The 13571-nt window shown below is 55.0% G+C and overlaps 2 protein-coding genes across 2 annotated transcripts; both read right to left on the bottom strand.

Annotated features, from left to right (window-relative positions):
* Positions 1–4647: 4647 nt before the first annotated feature.
* On the bottom strand, positions 4648–5726 carry HOXD12 (homeobox D12; the record flags this gene model as incomplete). The annotated part of the gene is made up of 2 exons (XM_079709798.1): positions 5037–5726; positions 4648–4886 (listed from the first exon to the last, which is right to left on the bottom strand). Exons 1-2 carry the CDS (start codon positions 5608–5610, stop codon positions 4648–4650), a joined length of 813 nt encoding a protein of 270 aa, XP_079565924.1. The 5' UTR covers positions 5611–5726.
* Positions 5727–10526: 4800 nt separating this feature from the next.
* On the bottom strand, positions 10527–12338 carry HOXD13 (homeobox D13; the record flags this gene model as incomplete). The annotated part of the gene is made up of 2 exons (XM_079710067.1): positions 10527–10777; positions 11564–12338. The coding sequence occupies 2 exons, from the start codon at positions 12336–12338 to the stop codon at positions 10527–10529; spliced, it is 1026 nt and encodes a 341-aa protein (XP_079566193.1).
* Positions 12339–13571: the final 1233 nt, after the last annotated feature.

Below are 13571 nucleotides of genomic sequence, written 5' to 3'. Positions count from 1 at the left end.
TTTTTTCTCCTCCCTGGCATTCTCCCTCCCACTCTCTCTCCTCCGCCCCCCTCCCATCTCAGCTTCCCTCAGAACACTGCGCAAACAGGTCGGTGGGACTGGAGGGCAAGAAGCCCCCCCACCAGAATTGCCCATCCTATGTGCACCTTCCACGCAGCTGGCACTCTCGCCCAGATTCCAGCTCGCCCCCTTCTCCTTAGCCCAGACCGCCGGCACACTTATCTGCCTGCCCATCTCCATCCGCGGCCCAAGCCTCTCTCCCTTTCGGGCTCGTAGTCGACGCCCCTGGATCTGTCTCCTAAAATGGCTCCCCGGACACTGCACACAAGCCAAGGGGCTGCTCAGGACCCAGGGCAGGGACCGCAGGGGGCCCCGGCTGGGTCTTTATGTGTCTGCAAGTGCGCAAGATTCTGGTACCTTCTCTCTGCACGGGTGGGGCGCAGGCAGCCCGCTGCCCCCAAAGTGGAGCCTGCTGACCGCTAAAGAGGGAAATGGGGGAGGACGAACCATTCAAGTTCAACGACATGGCGACGGCGCTCGGGCTGGAGCCTTGCTTTGGCGGGGGAGGGTGCGCCATCTGCAGCGGCGCGCGGGTGCACAGGGAAAGGGGCGGCTGGCCCCTCTCTGCGCGTTAGCGTGGGCCCCCACCCCCACCCCCAAGCCAAGGCTTTCGTTCTGGGCCCAGGCCGCTTCTTCCTTTGGTCCCAGCTTTTTCCTCCATCCTTTCCCCGAAACCCAAGGAAAACCGCAGCCTCCCGACCCGCGCGTCCCGCTCGAGAACCTACCGTGAAGATCCCAGAGCTGTGGCCTTGTCTTTGCCTGCGCGGCCCCACTCGAAGTGCAGGCAGCGCACCGGACCCTCCGGGCACAGCCAGCAGCTCCGCGAGCGGTAGCTTTCCGCGCAGCGCCCGGACGCGATGCGGTAATTTCGAGCCACCCAAGATAAGACACTAACTTGACCTTAACTTTGTCAGGGCGCCCCTGGTATCTGGAGAACGTGAACAGACACTGTCTGGCAGCTCTCGTAAAAGCTGACTGGGGAAGGGATTCTGAGTCATTTCATTTATTGCCACTACAGTTCTGCAAGAAAGCTTTTCCTCCCTGCCAAACTTTAATTATTTATGCTCTTTTAGGAAACGAAAGAAGAGGAGAAACGCGGGGAAAGCACCCAGAGCCAGTCCCTTCCCTGCAGAGCCTTCGGAATGGGCTCCTTAAGTCAAGTGACTGAAGAACAAAAATGTGGGGAGATTACCTTTGTCCAAGGACGGTCGGACAGGCACCGAGCCCCCCCTCCCCACTAACGGGGGGTGGATGCAGCTGGGAGAGGCGGGATGAAGGGGCACACCCTCCCTCCACCTCCACAGACATGAATATTTACAACGGTTCTGGATTTCTCCTCCGCCCGCCCGCCTCCCGGAAGCCTCCCCAGCCCGCCTCCCGTGGGGAGAGCCCCCAGGCCTTAAAAGCGTCTCCTGGTCGGCCCTCTGAGCTCGCAGCCGATTGAATGCCAGACCAAGCCGTTTTTTCTCATTTAAAAACCTTTTCCTTGGTCAAGAGGCCTGCCTGGACTGCAGCATTTCGGAGGACGCATTTGCCTTTGTGCGAGGGGATGTTAAACACTTAGATTTCAACATTTCTCTCGGGTATTTATTTCTTTCAAATATCATCGTGGTTCCAAATCCCTGCCAGGACTTTGGTTAGGAAGGGAGAGAGAACACCACCACCTTTGTATTCATATGGATCAGTAGAAGGGATGGATTTGAAAAACACTGCTGAAGCTCCAATTGACAGACAAGATTTTACACTTAGAATAATTTCAATCTCTTTGGGGAGTGGTCTCCATGAATATCTCCTCCCACCGTACATCCCAGGCTACAGAAAAAAGAACACAATGATTTAATGGTATATATTGCAAAGAAATGGTCTCCCTGTGTTGTCTTAGGCCTGGGTCTAAGTCTGGTTCCCTGGCCCTTTACCCAGCCCTCCAGACCTGAGGTCTGAGTGTGGCCTCTGCCTTTGTTCAGTTGTCTTGAAGGGGGCAAACCTTCTGGGACTCAGAGAGACTCAGTTCTGGTACCATCACCTCCCTGAGCCCCACCAGGTGGGGAAACATTTCTAACGATAGGGCCTCCCTCGGCAGCTTCTTGCTTCCTTTATTCCTGTATTTTTTTTTTAGGAGCTGCTTAAAATATATTTCATCAAATTAGCTTCAGGGAAGGGGAGTTGGAACCACTGAACGCTCGGAATTAGAGACTTAACGGTTTTGCTAATTTTCCCACTTACTAAAAGCTAGCAATTCTCTAGTTTCCATAACTGAGCTAGCTGGGAGCTGGGATCTGCAAGAGCTCGGTGAATACCAAGCAGGCCCTAGCTTTCCTGGCTTGCGATAGAGGCTCTGAAGGCCTAGGGGGTGCAGAGGCCACGTTTCCCAAGGGAATCTGCTGGGTTTCAGGCAGAGGTGCCAGTGTGGAGGATTTCCACAGAGCGTTGCCTACTCACAAGAAGCCTGACCCAGAAACATGGCAGGGAGAGATGTTGTGTATTGAAACCCGAGGAACATATCTTGGCAGCCCCCTGAACAGCAAGCTTCAAAGTTTGAGAATTTAGGCAAAACGTGGAAGCCCCAGCCAGCAACAAGCCGAGGGGTCGCTTAGTGTGTGAGACACGCTGAAATCTGCTCACGGTTCCCCCACCTTGGATGTTTTATACACATTTTGTTTATAGGCTTTTATACACCATTTCCTGACTGACTTGGAAGCCATTTTCTCATTTAATGAACAGTCAGCACCCGTAGTGAAACCGCAACCAGGAAAGAAAAATGAATTTGGTGGCCTGAAAAACATTAGAAGGGAATCTGAAACGTTTTGAAAAATCGACATAAGTCCCATGACAGCATGACTGGGACTTGGATATTTATTTCCACTCAAAACATTTCTGTATGTCTGATATATACACGCTATTGTTTTTGACAAAATCAAAACAAAACAAAACATGCATGAAAACTATTAGATAGCAGAGAAAATGCAATTCATCTAAACATCAACTGAGGTCAGTTGGGATGAGGCTTAGGGCTCCCCGTGAGGTGCCCGCTCCAGATCTCAGGCCTGGTCCTCCACCGAAATAAATCATCATCATACTTTGGTAAGGAATCGTCAACTCTTTGGCTGTTGTGCATCTTGCTAGGAGTTGGGGCGGGGTGCTACTTCTCTGAAGGAGATAGAAAAGGGGCAGAGATGGTAAAAGGAGCTTGGGGGGCCCTTAGGTTCCCAGAAGCTAAGGCAGGACACTCCAGCATACCCAGGACATCTCTATCTGGCATTCAGCAACCGCAGCCTCCACAAAGGAAGCCAGGCAGGGCCGGAGTCCCTCAGGCTCAGCTGGAGCCAGTCAGACATGGCCTCAGAAGGAGCACAGTGGCAGGGCCCCTGGTGGAGCTGGTGGGCGGTGGAGAGAGTGAAGAGAGGGGAACTTCTGCTTCTCTCTACTTGGTCTAGAGCAGAGAAGGGGCTGAGGAGCTGAAGGGCCTCCTTCCTAGCCCTCCTGGCTGTTGACTGCTGGGGGAGACTTCACCTCTCCCTGTGGTGGCCCATTACCGTAATTCAAGAAAGACAGACAAGTCAACACCTTTGCCTACCTCGACAGGAAAGCCATATTTACAGTCGGAAGGTAGGACACCCCCCCTTCCTGGCTCACTCCCTTATCCTCCCCCCAGATATTTCCCCCTCCTCCTAGTGCAGCCCAGCCTCAAAGTCAACTAGCAGCTCTCCTCACCAGAGCTCAGCTCTGGGGGCCCAGTTGCAGAGTGAAGGGCTTTGCACTGGGCATGTGTGAGGAGGTGGAAGAAGGAGGGGGATTTTACCAGTCTGGTCTGGAAGCTGCAGTTTGCTGTGGAGCCCCAGCCTCCCTCGTCCCATCCACTGGAAGGACGTATCCAATCCATTCAGCCCAGCCGGAGGGGTCAGTCCAGTCCAGCCAGACTCTGAGGTGTCTCCGGAGTTTGGCCACCATGCCCTTTACTCCCTTTTCCTCCTGAAGTCTGAAGGTCTAGGATGGCTATTGTCCTCCCAAAACAGCCAGGGCATACAGGAGGGGGACGGCACCCTTTCCTTCCTCCAAAGTCGAGATTCTGGCTTTGCCACAAGGGGCTTTGGCTGCAAAGAGACAAAATTGTGCCCTCAGCCCTTTCTAATCTGCCCGGGAGTTCTTCCTAAATTCAATTCCACTCTGAGCTCTAGTTAGGTGCCTGCTAGATGCAGAAAGGGCTGGGGAGGGCGGGGGGAAAGAAGACTAATCAGGTGGAAGCAGAAATCCAAGTACAAGGACACTAGAGTGAGCCCTGGGTATAATAACGCCCCAGCTAAGAGTTAGGACAGATGACTCCAGACCCCCACTCTGGAAGCCTCAAGGCCAAGGTTGTGCTGCAACTTCTGCAGGCTTCTCTGAGAAAGGGGAAAGAGTGGATGCTCAACCGGCCAGGTCTCCAAACAAATCTCCTGCAGGCTTCTGGAGCTGCTGTCTGAGCGGGAGGGTACCTGGAACCAGCGGAGAAGGAGCAGAAGGAAAAGCCCTATCCCCTCACTTCCTTCACGCCAGGCCTCGGTGAAAAAAGGTAGGCCCAGCGCGGCCCGGCCGGGGCCACACCGGGAGCTAGTATAGCGCCAGCGCCTGCTCGCGCAGCACCACGCGCTTCTTCTTCATACGCCGGTTCTGGAACCAGATTTTGACTTGCTGGTCGCTGAGGTTCAGCCTGTTGGACAATTCCTTGCGCTTCTGCCGGTTGATGAATTCGTTGAGAAGGAATTCGTTCTCCAGCTCCGCAATCTGCTGTTTAGTGTAGGGTTTCCGCTTCTTGCGGGCCCTCCCCGGGGCCGCCCCCCACGGCAGGCCTGCAACACAGCCCCAACCCAAGTCAGCCCGGCCCGCTCCCGGTTGCCTGCCCGCCCCTGGCGGCTCCCTCCCTCTACACACTCTCCCCTGCACCCCACCTCCCACCCCGGCCCGGGGAGCGTCGCTCGCGGAGCGTGGCCACCCTTTACCGTCGGGCAGCGAAGGTTGCAGGCAGGAGGCGACGCCCGCCGCCTGCACTGTCATGTTCAAGTTGAGCGGGCCCTTGGTCTCGTCCTTGAAGCCGGAGGAGCAGGGTGTCCCCTCGAGAAGGGCCGAAGAGCCCGGCGCGACGCGGCCCACACCCGCGTAGTCGTACTTGGCCGCTTTGAGAGCAGCGGCCGCGGGGGCCAGGCTAGACTCCGGGATGAAGGGAGGCCGCGCACGGCCACGCTCCTCCGGCCCGGCGGCCGCGTCGGGAGTATAAAACTTGGCCTGTTCTTCGGATCCGTCCTTGGCGCCCAGGGGCTGCAGGCCAAGAGGCCCAGAGCCAGCCAGGTAGGGCTGGGAAAAGCTGCCGAAGGTGGTGGCACCGGCAGGCTGCGCTGGGGCGCAGGAGGCGGGCGTGGTGGCCCAGGGCAGCGCGCCACGCGGGTATGAGATGGAGGGAAGCGCGGCCAACTGGCCGCCATTCGGCCGCAGGTTGGAAAAGTAGAAGGAGTCGGGTGACTGTAGATTCAAAAGCGAGCCCACATAGCCCGCTCTGTAGAGACTGCGCTCACACATCTCCAACAAAGGGCTTGGGCTGCGCTTGCAGCAGTATTTAGTTACAACCGGGAATAAGAGGACAGGCTCAGACGATTGGACGAAACTTTGCCTGCAGGTTCTTCAAAGCCGGTCATTTCAGCACCGCCTACATCCCCCGACCCGTTTCTCCCCTCCCCGCCCCATTCAGGGTATTATGATAACACCCGCAATATTCGATGGCGAATGACGAGGCTGCCAAGCAGAGCTAAGGCATGTCGAGCAAAGGTGAAGCCTCTTCGAGTTTCCAGGCTGATTTCAGCAGCTGGGGGCATTGGGCATCGGGTGCGTTTGCCTCAATGTCCCTTGGGGCCCTTCTTGGTCTTGACTGGCTTTGCACTCCCATTTTCCGCTGGCTGCATGGGCCAGGCTTGCTTCTACCAGCTTTAACTCGCAGCTGAGGCCTTTTCCAGTACGGTGCACTTCTTGGCTTGTCCAGAGAGCCCTTGGTCTGGTGGGGTCATTAACTCTGTCGCTAGGCCTGAGCAAAGCTACTCCTACCCCGTCCCTCCCCACCTCATCCCTCTGGACTGGACTCTGCACGCATGATCTGGCAGGGAAGACCCAGCGCTGCCTGAGCCCTAGGTCCCCGGCCGCAGGCATAGTTTGCTGATAGAAGAGGAATGCATCACAAATTCTGCCTAAGTTTGGCGCCCAGGAAGCAGGATTCACATCACTCCTGGTGTGCTTCTCCATGGTCCAGCCCTCTGCTCCTAAGAAAGTCACCATCCAGGTCCATGGAGAATGCTGGCCTGGGGACCCGGACAGCTTGATTGGCCAATCGTGGCCAAAGGCTACATTCTTTTAATCGCCAGCAGTCACCCTGGAGACTGCAGCCCTTCAAACCAGAACTCCAAGGTGTTAATCCACTCCGTGGCGTGCAGGACGACCTCCCCTGATCTGATGTGGAAGGACAGAAGAGCCAGAGCCACCGGCCGGGAGCAGCGGGGCACACCGAGGCAGCGGACTAGCAGCGTTCCTCTGCTCAGCGCCTCCAGGGGCGCGCGGGCCGCTGGCGGGTTCGGAGGTCTGGCGAACAGGGTGGCGGGCGGCAGCGCTCCCTCGCTGGGAGCAATGTGGCAGTCCCCGCCGCGGTTCCTCCCGGAGGGTTAAGAATCCTCCTTTCCTGCCTCCGGTCCCAAGACCCCCAGCTACCCCGTGACTGGCGCCCGCCCCAGCCTGCAGCCCTCCTCGCAGTCCCCGAGCCAAGCTGGAATTGGTTAGACCGCCAGCTCCGGCACGGAGACCACACAGGCGCCGCCGGAGGGCAAGGCTGACCAGCGCGCTGCGACTTTATTGTGTGAGTTATGGCGACCAACTGGGCGGCTCTGGGGAACGCAATCGGCCTCTTCTTCTTGCTCTAGGGCGGGGGTAGGGGGTGCGGGTAGGGGTTGGGCAAGTCTGGGCTCCTCAGGGCTCTGTCGGAGTTTCCTTAGGATCTCAGAAACAGAGACGTATTCCATTCCCTGTCCTTTCGGGGGGGGGAGGGGCGCGGGGGGTAGGCGCAAGCTGCAACCTCAGTTCCTAGGGACTTAGGGAACCTAGGCTCTCATTTTGGGAAACTCGCCCTGTTTTCGAGGAGCTACAGCCTCCCTAGGTCTGAAAGCTCCAGCTCCAAGGGGTCCCTGCAGTCTTCTCTCTTCCTACCTCAGTATTATACAACGATTCTCCGGCATTGCCAGGTCCAGGTGTGTCTCCTTCGGACGCTTTGGCAGCCGCATAGCTGCGGTTTGCCCTATGGGACTAGAGGTGTAAAGGAATTAAAAGAGAAATAGAAAAGACTAGAACAACTAGACTCCATTTCTCTTTGGCTCAGATGATGCCCAGCCGCCCCACCTCATCTCCTGGGTTTACAATTTCCGAGGTCCAGCAGACAAAGTTGTACCGTGGAGCTGGCAGCTGCGGACGGGGACAGGGAGGGAGGGAGGCTTTGCTGGTGAGCTGGAGAATGGGAAAAGAGGATTTGGTTGAGGAGCTAAACGGCGAGCTCTGCCAATGCCGCTGACTGCCCAGGAGATGGCGAGCGAGCTCCACGCCTGGTGAGGCGCCGCCGCACGGTCAAGATCAACAGTGAAGGGCGGCGCAGCCGGCCTGGGGTCGCCAGCTCGTGCGGTCAAGGCCCGCTGTCGGGCGCGGCCGAGCGTCTCGGAAAGCCGGAGATCGTAGCTGCAAAGCTGGCCGGGACAGCGGAGTCAGATGGACCCAGCGGGCTGTCAAAGATTGGAAAGCGTCTCGGCCGCCCCTTTGTATGGCAGTACGTCCCAGATCCGAAGCCTCCTTCGCCTCTTGAATCACGCGTAGACGCACCGGCCTTGATTCTCCACCGGCGGCGCTCGTAACCTTCCAGGTTTTGGAGGCGCTCTTCCTGCGGCCTTTCAGTCTCCACCCGAAGCAAAGGCCTCTCCCTGAAGCTCCCTTCGCCTCGCGGGCCTCCCTATCAGCCCTCCGACCACCGACCGGCTCCGCTCATCCCTCCTCAATTCAGAATATAAAAGGAATGCATATAAATAACAAAGTCTTCATCTGTTATTGATTTAGCCGTCAATTCAAATTCCACTGGAGAGCGTTTGAGCGCAGTTTTAATCTTCAGCAAACCTCCCGTTTCTCTTAGGCGGGGAAAACTGACCGGCAGACTACAGATAGATGAAAGGAAAACCTCGAGGCAATCCTCGCTATCCACGTCAGGAAACCTGAGAAATGGACCTGGGAAATAGGATGCGGCCCTGGAGCCTGGAATTTACAAAAAAGAAGGCGGGGGTGGGGGTGGGGGGAACGATGGAGAAGAAGGGGAAACAGGCCCGTTTCAAATGAAAACACGTCTTGTGAGAAAAAGAGAGAAAATGTTAGTAAACTCTTCCCGAAGTGGAAGGTCGGGACGGTGTGGCCCCATTTTCAGGAGTTATTTCTTCTTGAAAGATTGAATCATGGTCACTTTTCCTTTTCTGTCTCTGTCTCTCTCTCTATCTGCCTGGCTCAATTAAAACGAAGTTGCCTGCTCGAAGTCGGTTGCAAGATACGAAAGAAATCAAGCCGAGGAGGAGAAAACGAAAGTAGCTCCGAACCTTGGGTCTCTGCGCCTTCTCTGGCAGATCCATAGGGGAATCCTCCCGCCAGAAGAGTTTACATATCGTGTGAGGTTTTACACAACTGTGTTTAACTCACATACCAAAAGTTAGCAGCCACTGAATTCATCGCGCCCGGGCGCTAACAACGACGAGGCATCCAGCTCCTCAGCGGCCATTTCCCTGAGTGGCAAAAAGCCCTCAGAAAGAAAGTTCGTAGTGCCTAAAAATTGCGTCTAGAGGTTTAGGGTGTATAATTATGGTTTCAGTCTTCAACTGCTGTGTGCAGGCTGCCGGGAGAAGGCGATAAGGGATAAGCCTGAAATGTTTCTTTTTCAGAAGTAGAATTTAATTGGGAATTTTTTTTGAGCTGGTCTGGTAAAAAATATAATTTTAGACACCACAAATTATATGCTAATTTAAAGTTATCACTATTTATCTTAAAGGCACAGGAAAAGGAGAGGGAAGGGGTGATGGAAGTGGAGAGCCTGGAGGTTTTACAGACCAGAACTGGTGTTGAGTTTCCTTCATCTATAGGGAATCCCATAGCATTCAGGATAACAAGATTTTATAATAAATAAGACCAGTTTCTAGAGGCAACACAAGCTTGGAAAAAGAAAACAAATGTATAAAGACTCAGAAGAAACAAGAGAGTTCTGTTTATTTGCATCTCCCTAGGAGTAAAAAAGTGATTTTTAAATGCCTGAAGCACTGCCCATGTATCTCAGCTCACAGACATTGCATCTACAAAAATAATCTCTCAGTTGTATAAATATGCAGCACTTTAAAAGTAGTTATTTATCACCACTTTCAGAAACATCTTTTTTTCTTCCTGGACTTCAGAGCTCCACATTTGTTAGATGTCTTAAAGCTCCACGAGAGCCCAATACATTTGTTCAGACAGTCAAGTTCTTCGCTAGGTTCTGGATAAAAGTCCCCACCCACGGCCACACTGATTCAAGCCTCTTTCAGGGAACTGAGGAGATGGTCTCAATTCTAGCCCCACAGACTGGAGGCCAAGGAGAGGGGATGCGTTTATACCATCCGTGGGTCACTCTGCCAATTGCAGCCATTTAAATATCTGCATCTAGAGAAATGAAGGCATCATGAGGACACATTATTTCCAAATTAAAGATTATAAAAGCACAAATCTACAAGGTGTATTAAACACAAACAATTACAATTGCAAGTGAAAGACCCAAAGTCAGAAAGATTGTCTTCACTCCAATATTGATACAAACCCTATTTAATAAGGTAGCTGCTTTTAAAGCCATCACAGTCCCTCCAGCCTCCTATTTTTAGACTTTCCCAGTGACCCTAGAACACTGCTTGCCCAGAGCTGTTTCCATTTGCCTCAGGGAGACTGCTGAGAGCTAATGATTCAATTACCCAATCACATGATATAAATGACTGCAAATCATTCTGCCCTAATGGATTATGAAGATAAGAAGTGCTGGAAACAGTCATAAAAAGTGATTTAAAAAAATAAAACCCTAAAATCAAACTGGCACTTCTGAAATTCATTTGGGGGGATTATTTAAAAATACTTCAAGTCCTTTATACTGGCCTGGAGGGAGAAACAGAACATTAAAAAGTCATAAAAATAAACCTAGACAGGAGCAAAATCAAAAATAAACAAGTAAGAAACAGAACTATGAAGTCAGGTTGGGCAGCAAGAGGTTTTAGAGCCAGATAAGGGAAGAGAGAAAAACAATTCACAAAATTTGCCATTACTGGCAGGGGAATGGGGGAATTAAATACATATTCAAGTCTTTCCAAAGGTCTTTTGGAGGCAAGTGGAAGCATTTAAACTCTCTGTGGCCAATCTGGCCCACATCAGGAGACAGTATCTTTGAGCTTGGAGACGATTTTCTTGTCTTTCACTCTTCGGTTCTGAAACCAAATGGTCACTTGTCTCTCGGATAGGTTCGTGGCAGCCGAGATCCGCCGCCGCTTGTCCTTGTTAATGAACTTGTTAATGGCATACTCGTTCTCCAGTTCTTTGAGCTGCAGTTTGGTGTAGGGCACCCTCTTCTTCCTCCCCCGACGGTAGACACACATGTCTGGCTGATTTAGAGCCACATCCCCTGGTATAAAAAAACAGCACAGGAAAAATTAGACCAGGATATCTGGAGCACCCAGCTGGGGACTGTGTGTGTAGACTTGGAGGGGGTACAGAGAATGAAGAAAGACAGACTGTTTACACTTTATTATTATTTACACAGACATATTATTTACATGTTATTAAAGAAAGATTATTTACACTTCAAAGTGAAGGCCAGTATGATGGATCATCATGGTTTCTCAAACCGGCATCTTAACAAGCCTGAGATTTTATGGTGTAGTTGCTGGGGACTCTCATAAGGACAGTTTCTGCAAATGCTGGTTGCAAACACACAAACATACACAGACTTAAAAATAAATATCTAGATTGTTTGTTCAAACTTTGACTTTTCGTGTTCCTGCGTTTGGAGCTTGTGAGCTCTTGAAAGCTTCAGTGGTCACTCTGGGTTATTCATGTCCTTGAAAAGTGGGGCTCAACTCCGTGACACCTCTTTGGGGAGGAGGGGCCAAGGCCCGAGCAAAGGGCAGCAAAGAACTTCAACTTTAGGAGAAAAATAGGCCTATGCCGCACACAGGAAGAAAAGGGTTGTGAGAGAGGCAATTTAAATCAAAGGATGAATTTACAGGTTTCACACAAAGTGGACCGACTGTTCCACTGGGTTAACCATGGTTGGGGGGAGGAGGATAAGTGCCCAACTCCCAAGCAGGGGCGTAGACTCCCAGTCCATTCTTTTCCTTCTTTCTCTTTTTCTCTCCCTCCCTCCCTGCATCTCTCCCTCTTGTCCTTCCCCTTTTCCCAACGTCCCTACCTGGGAAGGATGATTTCCAAAAGTGGGAGCCCTGTGGCTGGTCCTTGGCGCAGTACACCTGGCTGTTCCACCCGTTGGCCAGCGTCCAGGACTGGTAGCCCTCCATGGAGATGTACGCCTCGTGCCGAGGCTCCCCGGAGCCGAAGGTAGACACCATGTCGATATAGCCGGGCACATGCTGGTAGGGGCTCGTGTAGCCCTGGTAGAAGGACACCTCCTTGGCTCGCGCGGGCACCTCGTTGGCCGGTACGCTGCTGCTTGCCAGGCCCGACACGTCCATGTACTTCTCCACCGGGAAGCCTCCCAGCGAGGCGTGCGGCGACGACTTGAGAGCATTCTGCTGTAAGCCCACGCCGTGCGACATGCGGCAGCTATAGTAGCCGTTACCGAAGTGGTAGCCGTAGCCCAGGGCCGGGGCGCCCGGGGGCGCTGCAGCGGCCGCGCCGGGCGCCGGGCACTCTTTGGCGGAGGCAACCTCCGGGCGCGCCGCGACCACAGCCGAAGATGACGACGACGAGGCGGAACCCGCGCGCTCAGAGGTCCCCGGGTACGCGAAGCCCGAGGCCGCCGCCGCCGCCGCTGCCGCCGCCGCCGCCGCCGCCGCTGCCGCGCGTCCGGAGTGTGTCCCGGCGAACACTGGCGCCGAGAGGAAGCCGCGACACTGGCCCGGCGCCGCTGCCGCCACGGAGGAGGAGGAGGAGGAGGCCGGGGCCGCCCCGGCGGCCCCGCCGTCCGCCCGCAGCCCGTCCATGTCCCAGCTCCCGGCGCGGCTCATGGCCCGGCCTGGCCCGGCCCCGGCCCTGGCCCCGGCCCCGTGCACGACCCCATGGCGCGGCGCGCCTCCTCCCTCCTCTCCTTTCTCTCTCGTTCTCTCGCTCCCGCCCTCTTCCTCTTGCCCTCTCTCCCTCTGCGAGCCTCCCGCCCGCCCGCCCGCCAGCCCGCCCTCCAACAGGTTAGCTCATCGCGGGACGTTTATAAAAACGAAGTTCAGGTTGGGAGGGGGCCTGAGCCGGTCGGGGGGCCGCCTCCCTCCCCGAGGGCTCCCCCTCGGGGCCGTGCCATTGGCTGCGCAGGGCCACGTGGGGGTGGGGTCGCGGGACAGCCTGGCTCCGGGCCCCGGCCCCTTGGACCCACCCACCGCGACCCCTACCCCTCCCCAGCCCTCGCGCAGCCCACCGCCCCTTCCCGCCCTCCCCCGGACCCAGGCGTTTGCGCCGCAGCCACCCCCACGAGCTGATTGCGCGACCGCCCATCCTAGGCCCCGTCTGCGACTGAGGCGGGCGCCGAGGCCTGCGCCTTGTCTCGGCCACGGCAGTTTTTGCCACCTCTCCTTGGCTCCCTGAGCTGCACAGCTTAATGAAGGAGAAGGACAGGGATGATCAGAATGATGTGAAAACAGACCGATTTTTGATCCTGTTGTTTAATTCCTCGGATTAGCTGGCCTAGACCCCAAATCCGAGGAAGCTAATTTTCTCTACCTTGCGTATTGCTACGGGGCAAAGGCATTTAACGCGTGTTCTCCCGGGCGATCCTCCGAATTAAGACCAATTGGACCCTCCCCCCCATACGCACACACCGTCCACCCGGAAAATGCCCATGAAGCCGCTCTTGGGGCCGGGGACAGAGACTTACAAATAAATCAAGCGGACGAAAAGACCCGTCCTCGGCGCGGCGAACCAGAGGATCTGCCCCAGCGAGAAAAGTCCGAACGCCTGGTCCACGCTATTCGCCTCTACACTCAGGCCAGCCGGGAGTTGCACTCCCGAGCTGGGCTCCCCAGCCCTGGCGCAGCCTCCCCGGGTCCGCAGAACGACCCTCCGAAGGGCGCCCGGAGAAAGCCACTCTGCCGCCCTCCAGGAAATTTCTGCGCCTCGCCCAGCAGCCGAACTGCCTCTTGCATTTTGCAGACACCACCCACCCCCGCCCGTTACTCACACCAATTAATTGAAAAGTTCACTTTCCCAGGGACCTTTGTTTCGTTTTCTTTTCCAAGTTGCCAACTGCAGTG

Source organism: Hyperoodon ampullatus (assembly GCF_949752795.1).
Source record: "Hyperoodon ampullatus genome assembly, chromosome: 8".
Lineage (NCBI taxonomy): Eukaryota > Metazoa > Chordata > Mammalia > Artiodactyla > Ziphiidae > Hyperoodon > Hyperoodon ampullatus.
Note: the sequence above shows the minus strand (reverse complement) of the source record. Positions and strands in the feature narration are given on the sequence as shown.